Genomic DNA, 25,834 nt, shown 5'->3' on the forward strand with positions numbered 1-25,834 from the left:
AATATTCATCATGAGCTATCTTCACAGAGAAAGTTCTCTTTTTCAGTAGAAAGAGCCCAGGGTCAAGGGGAAGGTGAGCCTGCCTCAAAGACTCAGAGGCCAGTGAACTGTGAAATGTTAGGAAAATCCTAGTGGAGACTTGATAAACTTTGTTCCCAAGGAGAAGTTGGTTCTAGGTAGTCCTTTCTCACTTGTCCTGACAGAAATTTGCCCTTGGCCATTGGGATTTCTATGCCAATTGTGACGCTCATCTACATCCTGACAAATGTGGCCTATTACACAGTGCTGAACATTTCAGATGTCCTTAGCAGTGATGCCGTGGCTGTGGTGAGTCTCTTGGGATCCCCATTTGTTCATCATCTCATGATGCTGAGCCACCCTGCACAGCTCAGTCTCTCTTACTGCACTCTCCTCAGCTCTGCAGGATGAGGTCATGAGTCTAGGCTAGAGGGTGGGCTGCTGAGCAGTGATTGCATTTGTTCCGAGATCGTAGATGCAGGAGGATTATGAAGCCCTGTCCTGTTTAAGTGCCTCTTCTGTGCCCTGCCCCCAGACATTTGCTGACCAGACGTTTGGCATGTTCAGCTGGACCATCCCCATTGCTGTTGCCCTGTCCTGCTTTGGGGGCCTCAATGCATCCATCTTTGCTTCATCAAGGTACTGTGTCTCTGTGTCACTGATAGTAGACCACAATATTTCATTCTCTGGGGCTTCGGGGTAAGAGTTCTTTTTTCCCTTCTTCTCATGGGCATACGGGGTGTGTGTGTGTATGTGTGTGTGTGTGTGTGTGTTTGATATGTGGGCATGTACTTGCCTTTGTGCAAGTAGCACATCTGTGTGCTGGTAGCTCATGTTTCCATCTGAGATGAGGACAGATTGTGTGCTGATAGCTCATGTTATGTGCTGATAGCTCATGTTTATGTGCTGGTAGCTCATATTTTGTGTGCTGGTAGCTCATGTTTATGTGCTGGTAGCTCATGTTTTATGTGCTGGTAGCTCATGTTTATGTACTGGTAGCTCATGTTTCCATCTGAGATGAGGACAGATTGATGAAAGGTATAGGGGAGAAAGGCAACAGCTTGGAGTGGTGACTCAGGCAGGGACCAGATTCTAGGCTCCTTGTGGGTTATGCTGTAGCCCCGGGATTCATTTCTTCAGTAAATCATAATACCACTTGCTGTGTACCAGGTATTGGTGCTGTGTACAGAAAGACTTTTCCCCTCACTTCCCAGAAAATGCCGAGGCCATCAGGTCTCCTGATCTCCTCTCTGTGCAGACATCAGTAAGCGCGCTGGTCCTTCCTGTTGTTGCAAAGGAAGGAGCAGGTGTGCCTTTCCTGGCAGACCTTACCTGGGCTCAGGGTTCCAGCGCTTCCCCTCTTCAGCAGTTTGCTTCATCAGTTGGCCCTTCTCTTTGGTGGGTGCTCACTTGGAGACCAGCTCTCCATGAGCTTCTCTCCTCTCCACTTAGGCGAGTCACAAAATAGCATTTCACATCTGCCCTCTTCCCACTTACTAGATGTACTTCTTTTTGTTTTTAAATTAATTTTTTTTGAGAGATTGGGGTCTCAATATTTTTCCCAGGCTGGTCTCAAACTCCTGGTCTCAAGTGATCTTCCCACCTTAGCCTCCTGAGTAGCTGGGATTAAAGGCGTGCGCCACCATGCCTGGCCCTGGATGCACTTGTGAGACAGCAGTCTGTGCTTCAACTTTCATTCATTTTCCTACCTGTTACAGTTTGGCTACTACTACCTGAAAAATATTCTTATTAAGGCTATCTCTTTCTTAGCCTGTCTGTAGTCCTCATCCTATTGGACCTCTGAAGCAAGTGATGCTGACCACTTGCCAATTTTGAAACGATCTCCATGGCTTCTATGACATAAGATACCTGAGAAGAAAGTATCCTGATTTCTCTTCCACTCACCCTATAACTGTTGTTGTCCCCAGGGCCGGGGGTATAATAGTCATCCAATAAATATTTGCCACATGAACACAGAGAAGGATGAAAAATAAAAGAGTTTTGTCCTGTTCATTCTTTTTACTGGTTTTCACACACCAGTCCATGTATTGTGCCTCTCTGGGGCAACCGAAGAATTAGAGAAGTCAAGGCCTTGTAAAAGAACATAGTCCAGCTGGGCGCAGGGCTCACGCCTGTAATCCCAGCACTTTGGGAGGCTGAGGCGGGAAGATCACCTGAGGTCAGGAGTTCGAGACCAGCCTGACCAATGTGGTGAAACCCTGTCTCTACTAAAAATACAAAAAAAAATTAGCTGGGCATGGTGACATGTGCTTGTAGTCCCAGCCACTCGGGAGGCTGAGGCAGGAGAATTGCTTGAACCCAGGAGGCGGAGGTTGCAGTGAGCTGAGATTGTGCCATTGCACTCCAGCCTGGGCGACAGAGCGAGATTCTGACTCAAAAAAAAAAAAAGTAGTGTCATCTTCCCTTTGCTCAGCCTCGTTTTGATAGATGGACTTCTTGTCTAGCCTTTCCCTGACACCCTAGCCTCCCCTCCTCTAGTTTGCCCTCCAGACTGGTGTCAAATCAGGCCCTTACCTCAAAGCCACAGCTGACTCTGTGTTCAGACTCCACAGTGTGGCCTTGCATGCAGGTTCTTCCCAGCACCCTCTTCTCACACAGCTTGTCCTGGGGCTCTAGGCATTCTACATCAACCTCCAAAAAGGCCACGCTCTTTCATGCCTCCACACATTTTGCCTTTGCACATGCTCGTTTTCTACACCTACCGACTTGCTTCTGGAAACTCTTCTTTGCATCTCTTCTCTTGCAAAGCGTTTTGGCACAAGCCTCTAGCCTAGCGAGTGAGTGTCGTGTACTCCAAGGTGATGCTGACCATGCTGAGGGGCAGTTCATTTCTGCGCCAGTCTTTTTTTGTTTGTTTTTGAGACAGAGTTTAGCTCTTGTTGCCCAGGCTGGAGTCCAGTGGTGCAACCTCCGCCTCCCGGATTAAAGTGATTCTCGCTTCAGCCTCCTGAGTAGCTGGGATTACAGGCATGTGCTACCACACCTGGCTAAGTTTTTTTTTTTTTTTTTTTTTTTTTTGAGACAGAGTTTCGCTCTTGTTGCCCAGGCTGGAGCACAACGGTGCGATCTCGGCTCACTGCAACCTCTGCCTCCTGAGTTCAAGCAATTCTCCTGCCTCAGCCTCCTGAGTAGCTGGGATTACAGGCGTGTACCACCACGCCCGGCTAATTTTTTATATTTTTAGTAGAGATGGGGTTTCACCATGGCCAGACTGGTCTTGAACTTCTGACCTCAGGTGATCTGCCCACCTCGGGCTCTCAGAGTGCTGGGATTATAGGCATGAGCCACCGCGCCTGGCCTCTCCTGGCGAATTTTGTATTTTTAGTAGAGATGGGGTTTCTCCATGTTGGTCAGGCTGGTCTCAAACTCCCGACCTCAGGTGATCTGCCTGCCTCAGCCTCTGAGTGCTGGGATTACAGGTGTAAGCCCCCGTGCCCGGCCACTGTGGCAGTCTTTTTCCCAGTTGGTGGAGCTCTTTAGGTGTAGAAAGGCAGCCTGGGTTTTCTCTTTGACCCTCAGTCTTGCCTTGGCGTATCATACATCAGCTCAGGGAAAATATATGTAAGGCATGAACAGAAATCTGGCTGCCCTTCAAAAGCCATTATGTTAGCTATGAATCTGTGGCATGGATTGGGTGAGTCTGTTAGTGGGTGACAGCAGGGTGAGGCATCTATTGGATGTTGGTGAGGTATCTGTGGCTGAGAGAAGAGGGGGTGTCTGGGTGATGGTGGGTCTCATAGCTGAGGGCCTTGGGCGGTTGGTCAGTGGACAATGGTGGATGGGGCATCTGGGTAGTGGTGAGGTGCCCGGGGATGAAGAGGGAGGCAAAGTCTATAAGGAAGCAGGGAGCGGGGAGGTTGGACTGGTGATGCACCAAGGACCTGGGATGCTCCTGGGAGGCTGCGTCCTGCTTTCCTGGGGGGCTCTGAGCTGAGTTTGTCTGAGTGAGGAGTGTGGTTGTATCGCTGAGTAAAAGGAGTAAAAGGATCCCGCTGACACATTTCTCATCCTTCTAGGTTGTTCTTCGTGGGCTCCCGGGAGGGCCATCTCCCAGACCTTCTGTCCATGATCCACATTGAGCGTTTTACACCTATCCCTGCTTTACTGTTCAATGTAAGTTTTGCCAGGACCATGGGGCTTGGGCGGATCTGTGCATTGCTCCTTCTGATTTGTGCTAAGTTGTTAAATAAGAGGGACCCTGAGAAAGGTCTTGCTCTAAGATTTGAAAAACAGGTCATTTTTTGTTGTCATTTAGTTCTTTTATAGTTTTACTAAGTTTAAATTTTGGATTAATCTGGAATTTATATTATAGCATAGTGTTGAGAAAGGTGGGGATTCACTTAATTTTTTCTCAAATGGCAGCCAGCTACACCAATATTGTTTACTGAACAATCCATTTTTCCACAGTTTTCAAACTTTTATCATAGAGAAGTAATAATAGCTAATTTTTTAGGGTCCTTAATATGTGCCAGTTATTACTGTCTACCCCTTAAATGTGCCATCTCAACTCATCCTCCCCATCAGTGCCAAGCCTCCTTAGTTTAGCTTCATACTGACTATCTGAAAACTAAAGAGGGACCAAGCGTACTTCTTTAGTCCCCCACCCTTAGAATTTTCCTAGCAATTCTCACATTCGTTTATTTGTCTTGATGAACTTTTCTATCAATTCATCAAAATAATAGAAAAATCCTCTTGATATTTTGACAGGGTCAGCATTGAATTTATAAATTTAGGAAGTTATCTGACTACAGGCACATACCACTAAGCCTGGCTAATTTATTTTTTGTAGAGATGAGGTCTCACTATGTTGCCCAGGCTGGTCTTGAGCTCCTGGGCTCCAGTGAGCTGCCACTTCGGTCTCCCAAAGTGCTGGGATTATAGGCACGAGCCACCATGCCCAGCCTTCTCTTCTTAATACAGGGTTCTCCCTTATCTCCATAGAATGAGCTATTTTATTTTAAATTCTTTGTTGATAATTTGTAATGAAAAGATTATTGAAATTTAAACACATTTGACCTTGTCCCAGGACTCTAGGCCCTGATCCTTGTCTTCTAGGATTCTTTTGTTCCAGATGCTAATGCTGTTATATGTTTGGATGGATCCATTTTGCTAGTTTCCAGGTCCAACACCTGACTTCAGAGGCCTGAAATGCTACCAGTTCTTCCTGTGGCTCAAAATTTGTCCATGGGGAGAGAGTTATATTCCATTATTTATTGACATTATTTAGTCCAGATAGGTAGGGATCCATTTTGCTAGTTAGCATTTCTCAGGCCCCAGGACAGTGAGATGGTTCTGAAGGCGTTTCCCCCATTTGTATGCCAGGTAGTTGGGACCCAGGTCTAAGCCTTCTCTAGGACACTGTGTAATCCATGTTAAGGTTGGTGCACTGAAGTGAGGAAGGCCTCAGCGTCTGCCTTTTTCTAAAGTGCTTGCAACAAGGGGGAGGCACTGCGTGGAGGAATGGCTGCAACAGAAGAGGGAAAGCTGCTACCCTGAGGGTTAATGTACCTCAGGGTACATCAAGGATGGACCTATCTGATGCCAAGGGGTCAATGAAAAGAGCTGGAGGTAATCTGGTGAAGTGGCATCAGATCTAGTACTGACTGCTGGGTGGGGGAGTCTCCTGGGGGTGCAGGTGGTGACGATGCTCACCTGTCTCCCCACCGCTTTCCCACAGTGCACCATGACGCTCATCTACCTCATCGTGGAGGATGTTTTCCAGCTCATCAACTACTTCAGCTTCAGCTACTGGTTCTTCGTGGGCCTGTCTGTTGTTGGACAGCTCTACCTCCGCTGGAAGGAGCCCGAAAGGCCCCGGCCTCTCAAGGTCAGCAGCTCTGGGCAGACTAGGAGGGGTGGGCCATCTCCCTCAGGTGGATTTTTGCCCATGAGCTGTTTCCTCTCCCCACGTTACTTAGTATCTCACCCCTTCTATTTCAGCTGAGCGTGTTTTTCCCCATCGTGTTCTGCATATGCTCCGTGTTTCTGGTGATAGTGCCCCTCTTCACTGACACCATTAATTCCCTCATTGGCATTGCGATTGCCCTTTCTGGAGTCCCTTTCTACTTCATGGGTGTTTACCTGCCGGAGTCGCAGAGGCCACTGTTTATTCGGAATGTCCTGGGTGAGCTTCTCTGCGCCCCATTACTCACTGGCGGCTGTGTGTGCATGCGCATGCAGAGGTGGGGGGGTGGCTAATAGCTTCCCCATACTCAGAATTTGCTGGAGGCCATGAGACCCAGCTGTCGACGACTTCCCTTTTGATTTTGACATGATCACTTTAGTTCTAATTTTCGTGTCCTAGTTTGGGGCTAAAACATTACCTTCTGACAACACAAATCACCTGGGAAGAAGAGTCATGCATCAGACTCTGGCTGGGAATGGGGCAGAGGATGATGAGGCTTGTTGGGAGACAGGGGCAAAGCCTGATATAGAGTACTCAAGGGGCAGGTAGGGAGGGAGCCATAAATGTTACCAGTCAGCCTTGTGTTCAGGTTAGGGCTGTAGCTAGATACTTACTAAATCCTGTGCTTGCTCTATTTTCATTCAGCTGCTATCACCAGAGGCATCCAGCACCTTTGCTTTTGTGTCCTGACTGAGCTTGATGTAACCGAAGAGAAAAAGGATGAGATGAAAACTGACTAGAGGTCAGAGGTGCCTTTCCTAGGCCTGGAAGGCTGGCCACACAGCGAAATCCTGGTAACAAGACTCTATAGGCCCAACTCTCCTGAATTAAAGGAGCCTTTTGACCCACATCATATAACGGGGCTCAGGGCCAGTGCTCACTCTTCTTGGTAAGCTATAGGAGACTCAGGATCTGGGCCAACCTCAAGGTGGGGGCTTCAGAGGGTGGGGGGAAGACTGGGGAACAAGGGAATGGTTATTTAGTTTTACTCCTGATAGGTAGAGGCAGCTCTTACAGGTATTTACTTGGTAAGGTGCAGTGGGGAAGAGAGAATACTAGGTTGATAGGGCTGGTGGCTTCTGAATTTGGTATTTGAGATTTGAACTAGGAGTCCCTATAGAGGGGCTGCTCTATGGGAAGTTTTCCTCTGACCAGGTCCAACACCTGACTTTAAAGGCCTGAAATGCTACCGTTTCTTCCTCTAGCTCAAAATTCTTCCCTGGGGAGAGAGTTATAGTTCCTTATTTATTGATATTTAGTCCAGAACACCAGTTCTAACGAAGCATGAGTGTCTCTTCATCTACAGGATGCAATAGGCTGATTGTATTTAAAATTCAAAGTACCCAAAACTGAGTCCCTCTGGGCTCAGAAATGTCTGTGGTATCAGGTCAGACTCTGACCACAGATTTTATGCTGTTTAGCACAATCTTCTATTGAGTCTTACCTGCAACAATGAACCTTACAGATTTTTTTACTCACGTACCTGTTACACTTTAGCATATAGATAGATCATGTTACAAGCACTTGGCTCAGGTCCAGCAAGGACAGATGAACAAATTCATAAGTCAGAAGTCTGTTAATATGGCTGTTTTGAAGGATAATCCTTTATTTTACTTGAGACCTTGCATCTTTGTTCTAGCTGACAGTAAATCTCTGGGTTTCTGTTATGAACTCTTAAGAGGGCTGAAACTTCTGAAATTCAGGTGGATCACCTGAATTCTCTCAGCTGTCAGTGGCTTGGAGAACATCTCAAGGGCCCAAGTCATCAAATAACCTCTCCGTAAGGGAAGTGTGAGGGACTGCTGTGCAGACCCAAGCAAACCCACCCTGGTGCTAGAAGAGGTCATTTCACTTTTTCTGAAAACCTCACATCAGACTGCATCCCCTTCTGTCCCTGGCACCAGGCTTTGTTTACACTTGGAGCCGCCTTGGTGTGGGGTGACCAGGACAGTGTACTCCTCTCCTGCCAGCCTCCCCTTCCCCGAGGTGTGGTGGCTGCAGTCTCAGGAAGAGCTTGGTACTTGTGGGGACTTCTGTTTTCTCCCTGTGGAGATCAGTGACGACTGGGAGGAAAGCTGCTTCAACCTGAGTTGGGCTCTTCAGCAGGCTGCACAAGTGGAAGCAACTAATTCTGGTGCTCAGGCTGGGTTCTCCACCCAAGTTAGGCCTGCTCTGGCCTAATGGATCTTACTGTATGAGCAGGACGGCTGCACTGGATTGTACAACTGTTTTGTGATGCCCGTGGACACTGTCATCCTGGGCCCAGAAAAACCTGCTAGCTTGACATACCCCATGGGCTTATTCTTAGGTTTTGGAATTGGTAAACAGTGAGGCAGCCTCCCTTTCTGACCATTCTTCACCCACTCACAGATAAGGGAATAACCTTGGCCATGTATTTGCTCAATAAAGATTGAAGAAAGCATGGTCACAGTTGCCTTGGGTTCAGAGCATAATGCATATGTGAAGCATGGGGTGACATTCTTACTGTCATGGGTTTGGGATTTGTACAGCAAATTCCTGCCCGAAGACAGGGTGTCTTGTGCAAAGGCTGACTTGCCTGAACTCTAAGAACATGACTTTTGTCTGAGCCAAGCTGGCACCCATCCCAGGGCTCCTCTGGAGCTAATCCTTTAAGCAAAATGTGCTTGCCTTTTAAAGATCTTTTGAAAGATCCCTGACCCCAGCTTTAGCTTTCTCCACCAGATAACCAGCTAATCCCAGGAATTTACTGCCCCCCGCCCCCGCCCCCAGTGGCTTCTAGGGAAAGCAAGGACCTCACATGCCAGGTGCCCTAGTACTTGCTCAGTGAGCCGTGTCATCCTCTTTTCATTTTTGGATGGTGACAGCATTCTTCCCCTTTGTGCTGGATACAGACTTCTCCCAGGATCCCTTTTTTGGGAGCGAAGCCAGACAATCCCTACAGCACTCAAGCTTCAGGGTGGAATTAATTTCTGCCAGCTCTTTGTTGTCTGTCTCCTTAAATCCTTCTCCTGGTGTGCTTATCCCTTTTGCAGTGAGTACGGTTTATTAAGTTATCAGCCCTTTAATACTGGGGAAACTTAATGAGTATAAATGGCAGGGAGCACACTGTAACAGCAATGTTTTGTTTTTTCACCCGGTTGCTGTGAGTCCAAGAATGGCTTTCAATCCTTTGTTTCTATGTCTACAGACAGAAAACGAGATGTCTAATATTAGACATACAAGTTGCTGCCTGTTATAATGTTGAATTATACCTTTGTGCGTACCTAGGATGTTTGTTGTTTTAATTAGCTGCAATATGTAGGGCCTGTGCACACAGAATTTAATCATTTCGGCAGGTTGAATAACTCCATGTAGATAAGAGCTAGTGTAGGTAAACGTTTAGAAAATGGACATAAAGTGATGGCAGGTAGGATGAAGGAGAGATACTTAGGAAATCCTAAAAGAGGCGGCAAGAAGGCATCTCCCTGTGTAAATTCCCTTCCCCCATGACAGTGAGTCAGAGACACTCACAGGCTATGAGGGCACAGCCCTAGCTGAATGTTCTGTTGTCCGAAATAGCTACTAGCCACATGTAGCTAATTACATTAAAATGAAATAAAACTAAAGCTCAGTTTCGCTTCAGTTGCGCTAATCACATTTCAAGTGCTTAGCAGCCACCTGTGTCTACTACTACACAGCGCAGACACAGAACACAGCGTCACTGCAGATAGTTCTACTGGACAATGTTACACTAGAATAAACACCAAGGCAGTCAGTTAAGGCAGCTATGGTTTGGAAAGGCATAGGAACAGAGTGTGCTTACAAGAGATACAAGTTGTGGTAATAAAACTGATCCTGCTGATGGTAGTTTGTTTTTGCGGTGAGTGCTGTGAAGAGTAAACGTTACTCAGTGGAAAGCTAAGTTCAGAATGTGCTTTGTTTTTCCTCCTTTGCTTTAAGTCCTTGGTATTTATAATCAATGCTGAAACTTCGGTCTCCCTACCACTCCGTTTTAGATATTCAGATTTAAAAGGCTTTAAAAGAATTACTTTCTTCCATGTTCAAAGCTAGACTTTACTAAACACACGTATCACATTCATACACATTGTTTCCTGGCCCCACTGCCAAAGGAAGTCAGTCAGTCATTTCACAACTATTACCAGAGTTTGGAAGCCGAAATAGCTGTTAACTGAAATCTCCCACAGCTCACACAGACTGCTTTCTGCCCTAATGGCCATTACTATCCAGTCTGTGTTGCTACAAGGGACCCACAGTCCCCCTTTTAGATTCGATCAAAAGGAACAGGGTTTTCCCAGCGGCAGGCAGCCTGGTGGTATGGCAGAGCAGAAACTTACTGCTAATGAAACAGGAACCTCTCCTTCCCTTGTGGTTTCAGCACAGCACCTGAATGCCAGGAAAAATTCCTGGGCCAAGAAGCTAAAGCTAAAGAAACCTTCCTTTTTACACATTTTTTTTTTTCTTTCAAACTGTAGGGTCACTTTTGATTGACGCAAAAGGGCCCTACTATAAGTGGAAAAGACTCACTCCTTTAACATAAGTTTTCACTGTGGTAGGATGGTGCTGCCTGACATGCTTGATATGCTTTTCCTTGCACGTGTTAAGCTAGGAAACCTAAGAGGATGTCAGCAGGGCAGTTAACTCTGGACTCAGAGCCCTCAAGGGCTTGTGGCAGAACCTCATGGCTGGACATCACAAGACGATCAGTCTGAATCCAGGTCGTGGGGGCTGTCATAGCCAAACTCCTTCTGCACATCCAGAGGGTATTTGCTCCACATCGGTTGTCTGCTGCTGCCTCTTTCCTCCTCACTCAGGCTGTTGTAGTCAGCAGAGCCTAGAATGAGATCCCGGGAATGGATTCTAAATGTGATTTTCCTAGGCTACTGCAGGAACCCCTTCTCTTCTCAGAAAGGTCTGTTTTTGTTCCCGATTGTAATGCAAAATGCTTGCTCAATAAAGAAAATAAAGCATATAGAATTTTTTTTTTTTTTTAAAAGAAGCAATCACTTTCCTATCATCTAAAACAAGTTCCTTCACACTGGAGTATTTTGTCACTTCTCCCCTCCGTATAGTATTTTTTTTGTTGTTGTAACAGTTGTAGTCATATTGTAAATATTTTTGTACCTTTCTCCTTTTAACGTGTTATTGACAAACCTCTCCAATAGAATATTCAATTGTTTGTTTCATTTCTCTGTTGTCAGACACCAATAAATTCTTTTTTTGGGCCTTCTTCTACCTTCTTTAACATAGTTACCACAGGAATTACGTTGTCAGGTCATCTTTCTTTCTTCTTCCCCCAGGTATTATGTCTGTGTTGCATCTTTCTCAAAACAGTTGTACATGCAGCAGTTTTTTGAGAAGTTAGATAACTGATTTGTGAAAACTCTGGGCTTATTCCTACTGGCAAACCTCTCTCTTCCTTGGTTTCTTGACTGGGGCAGGGAAAGAGACAATGAGCTACATATTTTACACAATCTCAACCACCAAAATTCATATAGAACCATCTCATCTGCAGAGAAAATGAGGCTCAGTGAGGTGAAGTAACTGCCTAAGAGCCACAGCAAAGTAATGACAACTACAGATTTGAACCCAGGCCTGATGGATTATTACACCCCCAGGAGGCCCCTGGGAAACACTGGTCTTTGGGTCTCCTACAGCACGAATTGCTCAATGGCAGAGAAGGAAAGGCAGTTAAGATGCACCTGTCAACTATGCCTGCACCTACCAGTCCCTCCCCGTCTGGGGCTGCCACCCACCTCTGGAATCCTCATCTCCATCACTGCTCTCCTCCTCTGGGTACTCATTGCGCCAGTTATTCTCACTGTTTTCATCATCTTCATCGTCGTAAATGTCCTCTGGTTCTTGATCATCATTCACCTACACATCTCAACACAAACATGAGTCCAAATCAAAACCTCTAAGGTTATGCTCAGGGGGAAGTTGTTAGCATACCAGTTGGAGGGATGTCATGTAAAAGTGCCATGTGAAAAAACTGCAGACTAGGAGTTAGTTTGACTTCGTTGCACAAGAGGCTATGAGAGGGAGATAATAGCCTCCTTCCACCCAGAGTCCAGCTCCAGAATGATAGGACACGCTGAACTCCATGAGAAGGGAACACAGGGAAAAGAGAAGTGATGGCTCTGAGCGATTCCTTTAAATTCCAAAGGTCAAAACCAAAACCCAAGCATAAGAGGTGCAGAAAGGCAGGAGGAAGGGCCATGCAGTGGTCCAAGGTGGGTACCTGACTGCAACTCTCTGTCCTAACGCAGGTGCAGGATACAGTGCTTCTCGATTACAGTCTAAGCATGACAGTTAGGTGCCACCTTAAGTTTTCTTGTTAATCATTTTAGAATTTAAGAATAGGCCAGGCGCAGTGGCTCACGCCTGTAATCCCAGGACTCTGGGAGGCTGAGGTGGGCAGATCACTTGAGGTCAGAAGTTTGAGACCAGCCTAGGCAACGTGGTAAAACCCTGTCTCTACTAAAAATACAAGAATTAGCTAGGTGTGGTGGCATGCACCTGTAATCCCAGCTACTCGGGAGGCTGAAGCAGGAGAATCGCTTGAACCCAGGAGGGGGAGGTTGCAATGAGCCAAGATGGTGCCACTGCACTCCGGCCTGGGTGACAGAGCAAGACTCCATCTCAAAAAAAAAAAAATATATAATGGTGTCAGCTAGGTGTGGTGGCTCATAGCTGTAATCCCAGCACTTTGGGAGGCCAAGGTGGGAGGATCACTTGAGCCCAGGAGTTCAAGACCACAAGACCAGCCCGGACAACACAGTGAGACCCTGCCTCTACAAAAAATCAACAAAAATTGGGCATTATGGTGCATGCCTGTACTCCTGGCTGGCTGCTTGGGAGGCTGAGATGGGAGGATGGCTTGAGCCTGGGAGACAGAGGCTGCAGTGAGCTCAGATAGCAACACTGCAGTCCAGCTTGGGTGACAGTGTGAGACCTTGTCTCAAAAAAGAAAAAAAAAAAATAATGTCAGGTTGTTAGCTTCCTTCATGCAAAGTTTTCTCTACTTCTAAGGTACGAATTAAAAAATAGGTTTTGTTGTCATTCACATTAAGAATTTCTGGTTTTATCTTGTCTTTATCTTATTCATAAGTCCTATATACATATTTCCCCCCCAAGAATGGATAGCTATAAACAATAAAGATGATGTTGCAAACCTTCTAAAATGTTCGTTAATGTAAAAATTATCAATCTAAGATGATCTTTCCCAAAATTCCCTGTACTATAAAGTCAGGTTCCTAAAAGGCACTTACAGTAAATTTTTCTTTTTAAGGAGGAAAAGAACTAAGGACAATGTTGATCAGGAGTGGAGCCCAGGGAAGCAAAGCATTCTGATTAGAGAAAGAGCTAGGATGCCTCAAGCCCCCTCTCCTCATGGGCCCCCTTACCAGCTCCCACTCTTGGCTGTAGGGCTGCACAGAGAGGATGTTCTCAATCCAGCCTGGAGTGGCCGTCTCCAAGTAGTAAATGTCATACACATAGTCATCGTGTTTTTGTTCTTCCTGGTGCCTGACTCCAGGTCCATCCTCAGACACAGTCAAGCGCTCACGGATCAACTCTACAGAATTGCAGAGGATCACATCTGGGTCAGATGTCTGTAAAGAAACCACAGATTACACACACACACACACATGCATGACCCAAAACATGATGTTCCATGAGGAGGAACCCATAAGTTGGGTGAAGGAAGGCTCCCTACAGGGGGGTGTGTGTGTGTGTGTGTTTGAGCGGGAGTCTCGCTCTGCTCTGTCGCCCAGGTTGGAGTGCAGTGGCATGATCTTGGCTCACTGCAACCTCTGCCTCCCGGGTTCAAGTGTTTCTCCTGCCTCAGCTTCCCAAATAGCTGGGACTACAGGCATGTGCCACCACACCCGGCTAATTTTTTGTGTTTTTAGTAGAGATGGGGTTTCACCGTATTAGCCAGGATGGTTTTGATCTCCTGACCTCAAGAAATCTGCGCACCCTGGCCTTTCAAAGTGCTGGGATTACAGGCGTGAGCCACCTTGCCCAGCCACAGTTCCATAGTGTTGTGGTCAAGATTCTTATCCCCATGAATTCCTAGTCTTTTAACTAGTTATTACATTAAATAATCAAGAATCTCTGTAAAATTACTGTGTAGTTCTTATTTTAAGATAGAAACCTACAAAATAGCCTCCTGCTCTTTTGTGCTCGGCTCTCACACCTATAATCCCAACACTTCAGGAAGCCAAGGTGGACAAATTGCTTGAGGCCAGAAGCTCAAGAACAGCCTGGGCAACATGGCAAAACCCCCGCCTCTACAAAGAAATACAAAAATTAGCTGGGTGTGGTGGTGTGCACCTGTAGTCCCAGGTACTCGGGAGGTTGAGGCTGCAGAGAGCGGTGATCATGCCACTGTACTCCATCCTGGGTGACAGAGTGAGACCTGTCTTAAAACAATGAAAGAAAAAAAAAATATGTGAAGACTGGCGTAAGGAGAGGGGAAAGACAGAAGACCTGGCCAGTCTTGACCCCAAGCTCTGAGTCAGACCTGCTTCTACAGGTCTTCTGAGATCCTTTGGTAATACACAATGTTCTCTCTTTGGGGATCAGTAGGCACACAGTAGCACCCCTATGGCTGAACCTGAAATGAGTCTCTGTGTGGCCTCCTGTAGAAGCCAACAGGTGTTTCCTGGTGACCTCTACCAGTGCCCATCATTTGGCTTGCCATATATTTACATCCCACTTTTAACCACAAATTGGGAATGGGCTCACCTAGAGTCTTTCTACTGGAAAGAACAGTTTGAAATGCAATGCCCTTGAACAGAAATGGCCCAGGTAAGATGTGCTCCAGTGCTGACAGGCTGTGTCATCCAGGGGCCTGGTGGCATGGGTCAGTTTGTTAACCACAGGGAAATGCTGCAGATGGCTCCTCTTGATAGGTTCATCAGAGGACACTGCACAGCTCCAAGCAGACACCATGCAGGAAAATGGGGAGGATCCCACGACCGAGGCATATAAGGGGAGACCAATGCTATAATTTACAGACTAAGGAATTCTTCCTTGCTCCTAAGTCAAAAACTAGAGATGCCAGTTTTTCTGCAGGCTCTTGAGCAAACTTAAAGCTACCTATTACAAAAGTTCTGGCTCCAATCCACAAGTCCCTCCACTCAGTCAAATTATGCAGCCATTAAAATACAAGATTGCTGGGCACAGTGGCTCATGCCTGTAATCACTTTGGGAAGCCAAGGTGGGAGGAATGCTGGAGCCCAGGAGTTTGAGACTAGCCTGGGCAACATGGCAAAACCCAGTCTCTACAAAAAATACAAAAATTAGCTGGGTGTGGTGGCACAGGCCTGTGGTTCCAGCTACTCAAGAGGCTGAGGCAGGAGGATCACATGAGCCCAGGAGGTGGAGGCTGCACCGAGCTGTGATCATGCCACTGCACTCCAGCCTGGGCAACAGAGCGAGATGCTGTCTCAAAAAAAAGTACAGGAGTAGCAATACAGAAAAATGACAGATACAGAATTTTGTACAAGGAAAGAAACCAGTTCTATTCTACCTACTTTTGGGTTGGTAGTAAAATGGGAGATTTTCTCCTTTGTTGTATTTTTTTCAAATTTCCTATAATGAGTATAAATTATTTTCTTTTTCTTTTTTGAGATGGAGTTTCGCTCTTGTCGCCCAGGCTTGAGTGCAACGGCGCAATCTTGGCTCACTGCAACCTCTGCCTCCCGGGTTCAAGCAATTCTCCTGCCTCAGCCTCCTGAGTAGCTGCGATTACAAGTGCGCACCACCATGCCTGGCCAATTTTTGTATTTTTAGTAGAGATGGGGTTTCACCATGTTGGTCAGGCTGGTCTCAAACTCCTGACCTCATGATCCACCCACCTTGGCCTCCCAAAGTGTTGGTATCACAGGCATAAGCCACCGTACCCGGCCTATTATTGCTTAAAGAGGCGGTTTTCACTATGTTGCCCACACTGGCTTTTAACTCCGAGCCTTAGGTGATCTTTCTGTTTCAAACTCCTGAGTAGCTGGGACTAAAGGTGTGCACCACTGCTCTTAGCTAGAAGAAAAATAATTATTATTATTTCTGCAGAGATGGAGTCTTGCTATGTTGCTCAGGATGGTCTCGAACTTCAGGCCTCAATCCTCCTGCCTTAGCCTCCCAAAGTGCTAGGATTATAGGAGTAACCCACCGTGCCCTTGCTGAAAATTATTTTAAAGTCTATGTCTATGTATATTCATTCATTCATTCATTCACTCAGAATCAGGGTCTTGCTCTGTCGCCCAGGCTGGAAGGTGGCAATATGATCATGGCTCACTGCAGCCTTGAATTCCTGGGCTCAAGTGTTCCTTTCTTGGCCTCCCAAAGTATTGGGACTACAGGTGTGAACCACTGAGCCCAGCCCATATTTTCAGTTACACTACACACAGCATTTTGTACTGTTAAACATATATATTTTCCCCTACAACCAGTCTTCACGGTTATCAGTTCTAAGGGTCCAGACAGTTACATGTGTCAATCTCTTGGATACAATTTTTAACCTCCACGTATAGTGTTGCAATGAATGTGCCATTTCCTGCATTTGAAAATGGAGATGTAAGTATCTAACTCATAAGGGTTTTGTGAGGATTAAATGAGTTAATTAAAAGAAAATATAACAAGTACCTAACACACTATTTGACATAATCACTTAGTCAATCAATGGTAGCTTTCGTTAATATCATAGCTTAGCTATTTGCTTCTGCTGAATTATTTCCCTAGGATAAATCTTGGAGGTGAGATTACTAGTTAAAAGGAACTGAAGTCCTTTAATTTTTAAATTTCCTATTGAATTTATCTAATAGGAATTTATTTGCTTAAAATGTAAATTATGTCAATTTAAGGAGAAATTCATTGTAGCATAACAGAAATGCTGTCATTTTAAAATTTCCTTAGAAATTTTTAATTTTAAAATTTTCCTAGATTATGCATGACTTTAGATCCAAACAATAATAAGTTTACAGATGTAAAAATATGGCTCCCACCCCTGTAAAGCCATGCTGTGGCTTTTTCCAAAAGGCTTGCATCAATTTTATTCCTACAATTGTATACACTTTTAATCACTGCCTTGCCAGCAGTGCTATCAACTACTTTTTTCCTGCTAGTCTAGTATGCATAAAACCTCAAGCATGCTTCAAGCTTAAATTCATTTTTCCCCCTATAATTACTTTATGCAAACATTTTTGGTATGTTTAGAGTCAGTATTGCTTTACTGGAAAAATCTCTGTTCATATCCATCATCAGTTTATCTCCTAGTTTTCTGCCCGGCCTAATGAACTATTTACTTGATTCAATTCCACTGAGCATTAGTTTACTGTACACATTTTATAAGTCATGCATTAGTCTGGAATGTTTTGGTGAAAGATGTTGCTATGGACATCATACACAATTTGCTATCCAGTTACACTAGCACCAGCCAGGCACGGTGGCGCATGCCTGTAATCCTAGCATTTTGGGAGGCCGAGGTGGGTGGATCACCTGAGGTCAGGAGTTCAAGACCAGCCTGGCCAACATGGTGAAACCCTGTCTCTACTAAAAATACAAAATTAGCTGGATGTGGTGACTCATGCCTGTAATCCCAGCTACTCGGGAGGCTGAGGCATGAGAACGACTTGAACCCCCAGGAGGTGGAGGCTGCAGTGAGACAAGATCGCGCCACTGCACTACAGCCTGGGCGACAAGGGCGAGACTCCATCTCAAAACAAAACAAAAACAACAACAATAAACAATTACAGTAGTACCATTTGCTTGTTGCTTGTGGATTCATTTTGAATTGTAATTTTTTAAGTTTCAAAAATGATTGAGTTCTATAAAAATGTTTATCAAGAGAGGGCACATTGGCTGGGTGCAGTGGCTCATGCCTGTAATCCCAGCACTTTGGGAAGTTGAGGTGGGCGGATCACTTGAGGCCAGGAGTTTGAAACCAGCCTGGCCAACATAGCGAAACCCCGTCTCTACTAAAAATACAAAAGTTAGCCGGATGTGGTGGCTCACACTTGTAATCCCAGCTATGTGGGAGGCTGAGGCAGGAGAATTGCTTGAACCCGGGAGTTGGAGGTTGCAGTGAGCCAGGATCATGCCAATGCACTCCAGCCTGGGCCACAGAGTAAGAGTCCAACTCAAAAAAAAAAGGCACACCTTATGTTGAGAATTTTCTGTTTCTTTTTAGAGACAGTATCTTGCTCTGTTGCCCAAACCAGAGGGCAGTGATTTGATCATAGCTCACTGCAATCTCTAATTCCTGAGTTTAAATGATCCTCCTACCCCAGCCTCCCCAGTAGCTAGCACTACAAGCGCATGCCACCATGCCCAGCTAATTTCCTTTTTCTTTTTGTAATGACAAGGTCTTGCTTTATTGCCCAGGCTGGTCTCAAGCGACCCTCCTGCCTCAGCCTCCCAAAGCGCTGGGATTACAAGAAGAATTTTATTTTATTTTTTTTGAGACAGGGCCTCACTCTGTCACCTAGGCTGAAATGCCACTGCCGCACAATCATGGCTCACTGTAGCCTTGACCTCTCTAGGCTCAGGTGTTCCTCCCGCCTGGGCCTTCCTATGTGCTAGGACTACTGGCGTCAGCTACTGTGCCCAGCCTGGAGGAAAATTTTCCATTTCTGTAGTTTCGCTGCATGTAATAGACTTCTTCTGGAAGTGAGTGCAACTGAATTTAGCAAATGTAATATAAAGAAAAGCACTGGTGGCTCAAGCCTGTAATCCCAGCACTTTGGGAGGCCGAGACGGGTGGATCACGAGGTCAGGAGATCGAGACCATCCTGGCTAACACGGTGAAACCCCGTCTCTACTAAAAATACAAAAAACTAGCCGGGCGAGGCGGCGGGCGCCTGTACTCCCAGCTACTCCGGAGGCTGAGGCAGGAGAATGGCGGGAACCCGGAAGGCGGAGCTTGCAGTGAGCTGAGATCCGGCCACTGCACTCCAGCCCGGGTTACAGAGCAAAACTCCGTCTCAAAAAAAAAAAAAAAAAAAAAAGAAAAGCACTGGATTAAATGTTAGAAGACTTGCATTCTAGACCTCAATCTACCTCAAACTGGGTATGCTACCCAGAACTATTCCTTTAAGCTCTCTTTGATCAATTTTCCTACCTGCTCTCTCTCTGCTTTGCTCCAGTGACCCCATCTCAGTCAGGCTGAAAGGACTTGTAAAGACATTTCCTTACAAGTACCTAGAGTGTCTAGCAGGCACTCCTCCCCTCAAATTCCTTACTGCTCTCCTCTAGCTCACCGGACTCCAGGCACCTTGCAAGGAGTAAGGAAACTCGGCTTCAGAGCCTCTTTACTTTCAGGTTCTCTGCCTAGAAGTCCTCTCTATATGTGGAATGCCCTGCCATTCACCTTCTGCAAGTCTTCACTCAAATGTCATTTTCTCAGTGACACTCTCACTGAAGTGGCACAACTCTTTCTGCTTTGTCTCCCCGCCTCCTTACATCCCTTATCATCATCTGACACTGAATTGACTTGTTTACTGTTCCTGTTTACCTGCAAGTTAGGTTCACACTGCTGTATCCACAGAATCTAAAAAAAATACCTGGCATTTAGTAGGCACGTAGTAAACACATGTTTGATGAATAACCAAAACTGTAAAATGAGGCCGTCAAGCCGGATGGATCATGCATCCCCTTAAGATGAAACTGTGTTGTTACTGGGCCCAGTCTTCTGGCATTACCGTCCTGAGAAGCCCAGCGACCACCTTCCGAGGCGTACTCACTTTGCAGGAGCCTGCAGCGGCGGCTTCAGGTTCTCCCTCCTCGTGGACAAGGTCTAACAACTGAAAGCCCGAGTCCCCGGCGGCTTCTGGGTTCCCCGGCGTGTACTCGGACTCCTGGCCGCTCGAGGTGGTCCCCAAGGATCGGCGGCTGGAAACCACCCGGTAGCGGCCCTCCTGCCGGATCTCCCGAGCCGAGGCGCGGAGATTGCAGCGTACACGCTGCTGGCTGTCCCGTGACGGGCGCAGAACTGCCCGCAGGAGAGGCTGGACTGGTTCCTCCTAGGGGGCAACAGGGGAGGGAGGCCAGCGTAAGCAGGAGTTCGCGAGCGGGTCAGGGATCGGGTTTCCTAACGGCTGCACCCTAAGATGCCCTCCACATCACTGCACCACGCCCAATACCTGGGAGCACACAGTGGCCACCAAGTGGAAGACATTATTCTCCGCTGCTCTCTCCAAACCCTCCGACGTCTTCTGTGCCGCCGACTCGACCTCGTCGCTCCGGAGGCGTTTACAAGCGAGCACGAGAGCCTCGGCTGGCTCCGCACTGCGCTTCCGTTTCACCCGCAGCACAGCTGTCCTGCCGGTCTCCATAGTGGCTGCCGCTGAGCACTGTGGGAACGCGCGGGGTGTGATGGGATAGCCTTCTAGTTCTGCCTTGGGATCCGCCCCCCGCCCCTTGCACGCTCCTCGGCGCAGATAGATCCCGCCCCGCATGCTGGACGCGGCAAAATGGTGGTAGCAGAGGAGGCGAGCGAAGGGTTTTCCGCAGCAGGTGAGGCGCTGGGTATGCGGGGAAGGTGGGGTCGCTTTGGGGTTCGGGGTGCAGCCAGCATCATGTCCTTAGCACCAGGGCTTCGGCAGAGGAGCCTGGCGTGGGCGTACTTGGACTCCGGGGACCTTTCTAGAGTCCGCGTGGGGCAGCTCGGAGCACCCTGGCCTGCAGGAGAGCGGGGTTCCAGGCTGGCCCCGGCTCTGCAGTCCAGCAGGGTGCCTGCCGCTGGCGGGGCTGGGTTGCAGTACTGGTGCCTGGCGCCTCCCCTTAGAGACCGGAGTAGCTCCAACCATCGCATCCCTAACTGGGCCACGAGTTCTCTGATTGACCTGCTGATGTCTTCCCCGCTCACTGTGTTCTGAGTAATTGGAGAGTCATGTATTCACTACATGCCAGCCAGAGTGGTTCTGTAAAAGCGTACGTCCAGTGTAGATATGCTTCTGCTTAAAGCTCTTGAGTGGCTCCCACTGCTTTTGGAACAAGATCCAAACGCCTTTCCAAAGTCGACAAGGCCCAGCTTGATTGAGCAGAAGATGTGATAGGAGATGAGGAGTGGGGGCTTCTGCAAAAGTGCTTCGGTCGCTCAGGCTTTTGGCATATTTTGCTTGTGCACCTAGTTCTTTCTACCTTAGGGCCTTTTCTTGGGAAAGTTGGGGTAAGGATTCCTGACCTGTAAAAACTCTTCCCCAACTTTTATCCTGGTCTGTCTTGTAGATCTCAAATGCTACCTTCCTCAAAGAGTCCTTCTGTAACCTTGGTTTTCTCTTTCTACAACGCTCTGTGTATTTCTTGCATTCATGTAGTCTGTAATTTGTATTACTCTCTCAGTAGCCTAAGCTCTTGGAGGGCAAGGGTTTTCTCTAGCTTGTGGTGGTGGCTCCAGTCCCTAATATAGTGCCTGGCACGTAGAAGGTATTCAATCAATTTTGTTATTTTATTTTTTCGAGACAGAGCCTCACTCTGCTGCCTAGGCTGAGTGCAGTGGTGTGATCAAGGCGCACTGCAGCCTTGACCTCCTGGGCTCAAGCGATCCTCTCACCTCAGCCTCCAGAGTAGCTGGGACTACAGGCATGCGCCACTATACTCGGCTAATTTTTAATTTTAGTGTATGTATATTTAATGTATACATATATATTTTCAAGACAGGGTCTCTGTCACCCAGGCTGGAGTACAGTGGCGCCATCTCGGCTCACTGCAACCTCCGCCTCCGGGGCTCAAGTGATTCTCCTACCTCAGCCTCCCGAGTAACTGGGACTACAGGCACAGGTCACCGCGCCCGGCTAATTTAAAAAAAAATTTTTTTGTAGAGAACAGGGTCTCACTATGTTGCGCAGGCTGGTCTGGAACTCCCAGATCCGATATCCTTGCGCCTCGGCCTCCCAAAGTGCTGGGATCACAGGTGTGAGCCACCACACCCTAGCAAGCACATTTTGAATGAATGTTAAGGACCATCTGCTCTGCAGTTTGACGGGTAATACAATTAGGGCTTGGCATGGTGGTTTCTATTTCCTCCTTGTAAATGGCCATGCGAGTTTACAACTCTTGGAGAATGAGGAGGGGATCAGAGAATATCTCCTGAATCTGTAGTGTAGACTTATTCTGGGAGAGAACAAATAATAATGGATGAGAGCATTTAGCCAGAGAAGGTGTGTAGTGCCCACCAGAAGAGGTTCGTGCCTTCATAAAATTGTTAACACAAGACATGGTTCCAGGTTGGTTTTTTTTTTTTTTTGAGATACAGTCTTGCTCTGTTGCCCAGGCTGGAGTGCAGTGGCATGATCTTGGCTCACTGCAACCTCTGCCTCCCAGGTTTAAGCAATTCTCCTGCCTCAGCCTCCCAAGTAGCAGGGATTGCAGGCACCTGCTACCACGCCCACTAATTTTTTTTATTTTTAGTAGAGATGGGATTTCGCCATACTGGCCAGACTGGTCTCAAACTCCTGACCTCAGGTGATCCACCTGCCTTGGTCTCCCAAAGTGCTTGGATTATAGGCGTGAGTCACCGCGCCTGGGCTCTTTGAGGTTTTGAAAACACTGTGGTCCTGGTGTTCGACTCAGCAACATCACAGACAGGAAAGGAATCCTATGGATTAAAGTTCTTTACTATACGTTTTTTTTTCTCCCTCCACTTCAGATAGGTAACGTGCCAGTGTAGTAAAAGTTTGAGGGGAGGCACGTCTGACACAGGCGCATGAACATCCAGTCATCACGCTTGTGAATTACAAAAGGATCACTCTTAACCTTTAAGTAACTTCAGAATTGATTCCACGTGGACCACAGGATTAGTATTTCAGGACTCTACCATGTGGAGCCTATTGACAATGTTTGACACCTGGTCCAGTTTTACTTCACCAAACTGATTGATTTAATGTGCGTGATTGTCCAAGCCTTTCTAATTGGATGAAATGCCTTCTCCCTCCACATACCCCACCTTCTCCTCGTGCCTCAGCTGAATCCACCTTTTAAGCCTTCCCTGAACATTCAGCCAGATATGGCCATTTCTTTCTCTAGCATTTGTTGGACACAGTTTTCCAATGCACATTACAGATTCTGATAGTTCTAGATATTCTATCTGTAAAATAAGTGTTAGTACGAGATAAAGTGGATTATAGCAATGCTGTTAAACTGCTGGTTGCAACCCACTGATGGGTCCTGACCAGCAAGTAAAAGTGCAGCTGGTTGCTGTGGTGCATGCCGGTAGTCTAGCTACTTGGGAGGCTGATGTAGGAGGACCTTGAGTCCAGGAGTTCAAGGCTGTAGAGTATAATGATCATGCCTGTGAATAGCCACTGCACTACAGCCTGGACAGCGGGGAGATCCCATCTCTTAAAAACAGCAGAAATGAAATAGAGCGTATCAGAGGGCCTTGTTCGTAGGAAGTCAGTATTGTTTCGTGGAACTTTTAGTTACATGCGTATATGCAGGTGTGTGTATTGAGGCTCATTGTAAAGTATATTTCTTACTGGGGTTATCAGAAAGTTTGAAAGCCATTAGACTGGGGATAGGTATGCTGGGATTTTAAAAGTAGAGTTTTACCTGGACAGATTGTCTACTTTGAACCTGACTGTCTGACTGAGTTTGTTCAGGGAAGGTTGTTTCTAATCTATTTGCTTTTTGTTTGTTTTGGGGATGGAGTCTTACTCTCTCGCCCAGGCTGGAGTGCGGTGGCACGGTCTCGGCTCACTGCAACCTCTGCCTCCCGGGTTCAAGCGATTCTCCTGCCTCAGCCTCCCGAGTAGCTGGGATTACAGATGTGCGCCACCATGCCTGGCTAATTTTTGTAGTTTTAGTAGAGACGTGGGTTTTACCATGTAGGCCAGGCTGGTCTTGAACTCCTGACCTCAGGTGATCCGCCTGCTTTGGCCTCCCAAAGTGCTGGGATCATAGGTGTGAGCCACCGAGCCCAACCTGTTTCTCATCTATTTGTGTAAGAATTCCGTGTTTACTTACTAGTAAACTTTTTTACTTGCTAGTATTAGCTGGGAGTAGGGCACTCACTTGTAGTTTGAGCTACTGGAGAGGCTGAGGCAGGAGAAATGCTTGAGCCCAGGAGTTTGAGTCCAGGAGTTTGAGTCCAGCCTGGGCAACATAACGAGATCCCATCTTAAAAATAAGAAGAATGGGCCGGGCATGGTGGCTCAAGCCTGTAATCCCAGCACGTTGGGAGACCGAGGCGGGTGGATCACGAGGTCAGGAGATCGAGACTATCCTGGCTAATATGGTGAAACCCCGTCTCTACTAAAAATACAAAAAACTAGCAGGGCGTGGTGGCGGGCGCCTGTAGTCCCAGCTACTTGGGAGGCTGAGGCGGGAGAATGGCGTGAACCTGGGAGGCGGAGCTTGCAGTGAGCCAAGATCACGCCACTGCACTCCAGCCTGGGAGACACAGCGAGACTCTGTCTCAAAAAAAAAAAAAAAAGAATGGTAATATCATGAACATTTATGTTCCCACCACCCAATTTAAGAAAAAGAACAATACTTTTGAAGTCTGCTGTGTACCCCTCCTTGATCCCATCTCTCCCTTCTCTTTTAGAAGTGAACTGTCCTGATTCCCTGCTATGCTTTTTAGTGTGATTACTGAAGAATGTATCATTCCATTTTGCATAGCTATAAATTTCATAGCAATGGAGTCGTATTGCATGTGTTGTGTGATTTGCTGTTTTTGCTCATCATTATATTCTCATCATTATATTCCGTTATCCATTTTTAGGTTTATGTGTTGCTGTGATTTATTGTTTAGATGAAAGTTTTCCCGGTTTGACTTGCTCTATCTTCATATTTTTCCTTAAGCTAAGGGTTCAGGATACAAAGGCAGTATTGGTGGCACTTCTTTACCAGCACCCCATTTCTTCTCCTCCTAGCCTTGAGGGCTGCACCTGGATGAACCTGTGAGGCTCATTTGACCCTTTTGGAAGCACCGAAGCCTGCTGAAGTTTCCAGACATCTGTATAAATCTGTTGTAGTTTTTTAAATGTTATACGCTGGATATAAAACCAAGTAACTCCTGCTGGAAACATTTACAATATTAACAAATACTGCCAGTGGCTTTGACATTTTTGTCGGTTTCTTGATTTTCCCCCCAGTTTTTGTCTCCCCTCCCCTCCTCCACATTTTGTGGCATTATGCTGTTAATAGATTTTTTTCTGTTCGTTTGTTTATACACCTCCTGTTTCCTTCTGATGTTAATAGGTTTCTGACAGTCAGACTTGTCCACAAGAACTCAACTGGCAAGGCTGCTTTTCTGTGCTAAAACTGGGGAGCTGGTGGGCACCATGAAGATCTTCTGCAGTCGGGCCAATCCGACCACAGGGTCTGTGGAGTGGCTGGAGGAGGACGAACACTATGATTACCACCAGGAGATTGCAAGGTACTGGCTTGGTTTATAGCAGGCTGCAGCTGGGTGGGGCACTGATCTCAAAGCAGATGCCTTGGGATCCAGTCTGAGCGTGGGCTAGAGTGTCTGTCACCCAGTGCTTATGATGAGTGCTGGTGTTGGTGCTGAGCAGGTCTGCTCAGCCAGGTAGGTATATGTGGCAGTTAGGCAAAGTCATGCTTGTTTGGAGTGTCAGACATTATGTAGCAGCCTTAGCAGAGCCTCAGCATCTGTTTAGTGGAGCAAAGAAAACCCAAGCCTCAGTAGTGTTGATGAAGTTGAATCATTTACTTGCCTTACTGAAGTGGTGACAGTGTTCATCATATGGTTAAATTCTTTTGAATGAAAAAAAGTGAGATTTTTTTTTTCCCTTAGAAGAAATATTTAAAAGTATATGAGTTGTTGGCCAGGCACAGTGGCTCATGCCTGTAATTCTAGCACTTTGGAGGCTGAGGTGGGCAGATCACCTGAGATCAGGAGTTTGAGACCAGCCTGGCCAACATGGAGAAACCCAGTCTCTA

General features: G+C 46.7%; 3 protein-coding genes and 1 non-coding gene across 8 annotated transcripts in view; 2 read left to right on the forward strand and 2 right to left on the reverse strand.

The window, feature by feature from the left end:
* SLC7A6 (solute carrier family 7 member 6) overlaps window positions 1-11,149 on the forward strand; it is a 43,153-nt gene extending 32,004 nt beyond the window's left edge. For all 3 annotated transcript variants that reach the window (XM_025370233.1, XM_025370234.1, XM_025370235.1), the window contains 6 exons: window positions 204-327; window positions 554-657; window positions 4,056-4,152; window positions 5,717-5,866; window positions 5,980-6,163; window positions 6,590-11,149. In XM_025370233.1, the coding sequence (XP_025226018.1) occupies window positions 204-327; window positions 554-657; window positions 4,056-4,152; window positions 5,717-5,866; window positions 5,980-6,163; window positions 6,590-6,684 (754 nt within the window). In that variant the 3' untranslated portion in view covers window positions 6,685-11,149. The remainder of the gene's footprint in view (window positions 1-203; window positions 328-553; window positions 658-4,055; window positions 4,153-5,716; window positions 5,867-5,979; window positions 6,164-6,589) is intronic.
* Window positions 9,959-20,292, reverse strand: SLC7A6OS (solute carrier family 7 member 6 opposite strand). Its single transcript, XM_025370261.1, has 5 exons — window positions 20,068-20,292; window positions 19,669-19,947; window positions 13,330-13,536; window positions 11,680-11,800; window positions 9,959-10,757 (listed from the first exon to the last, which is right to left on the reverse strand). Exons 1-5 carry the CDS (start codon window positions 20,257-20,259, stop codon window positions 10,627-10,629), a joined length of 930 nt encoding a protein of 309 aa, XP_025226046.1. The 5' UTR covers window positions 20,260-20,292; the 3' UTR covers window positions 9,959-10,626.
* The window catches only part of PRMT7 (protein arginine methyltransferase 7), a 47,523-nt gene continuing 41,972 nt past the window's right edge, over window positions 20,284-25,834 (forward strand). For 2 of the 3 annotated variants that reach the window (XR_003117039.1, XM_025370227.1), the window contains exons 1-2: window positions 20,284-20,440; window positions 25,130-25,307. Coding sequence is in view for 2 of the 3 variants with exons in the window: in XM_025370227.1 (XP_025226012.1) it covers window positions 25,213-25,307 (95 nt within the window). In the remaining variant the exon portion in view is untranslated. The remainder of the gene's footprint in view (window positions 20,441-25,129; window positions 25,308-25,834) is intronic. The other variant, XM_025370226.1, reaches the window with a different exon arrangement.
* Window positions 22,569-22,671, reverse strand: LOC112614893. The gene has a single exon (XR_003117194.1). It is a non-coding gene; the product is annotated as a small nucleolar RNA U13 (small nucleolar RNA).

Source organism: Theropithecus gelada, chromosome 20, assembly GCF_003255815.1.
Source record: "Theropithecus gelada isolate Dixy chromosome 20, Tgel_1.0, whole genome shotgun sequence".
NCBI classification, from domain to species: Eukaryota; Metazoa; Chordata; class Mammalia; order Primates; family Cercopithecidae; genus Theropithecus; species Theropithecus gelada.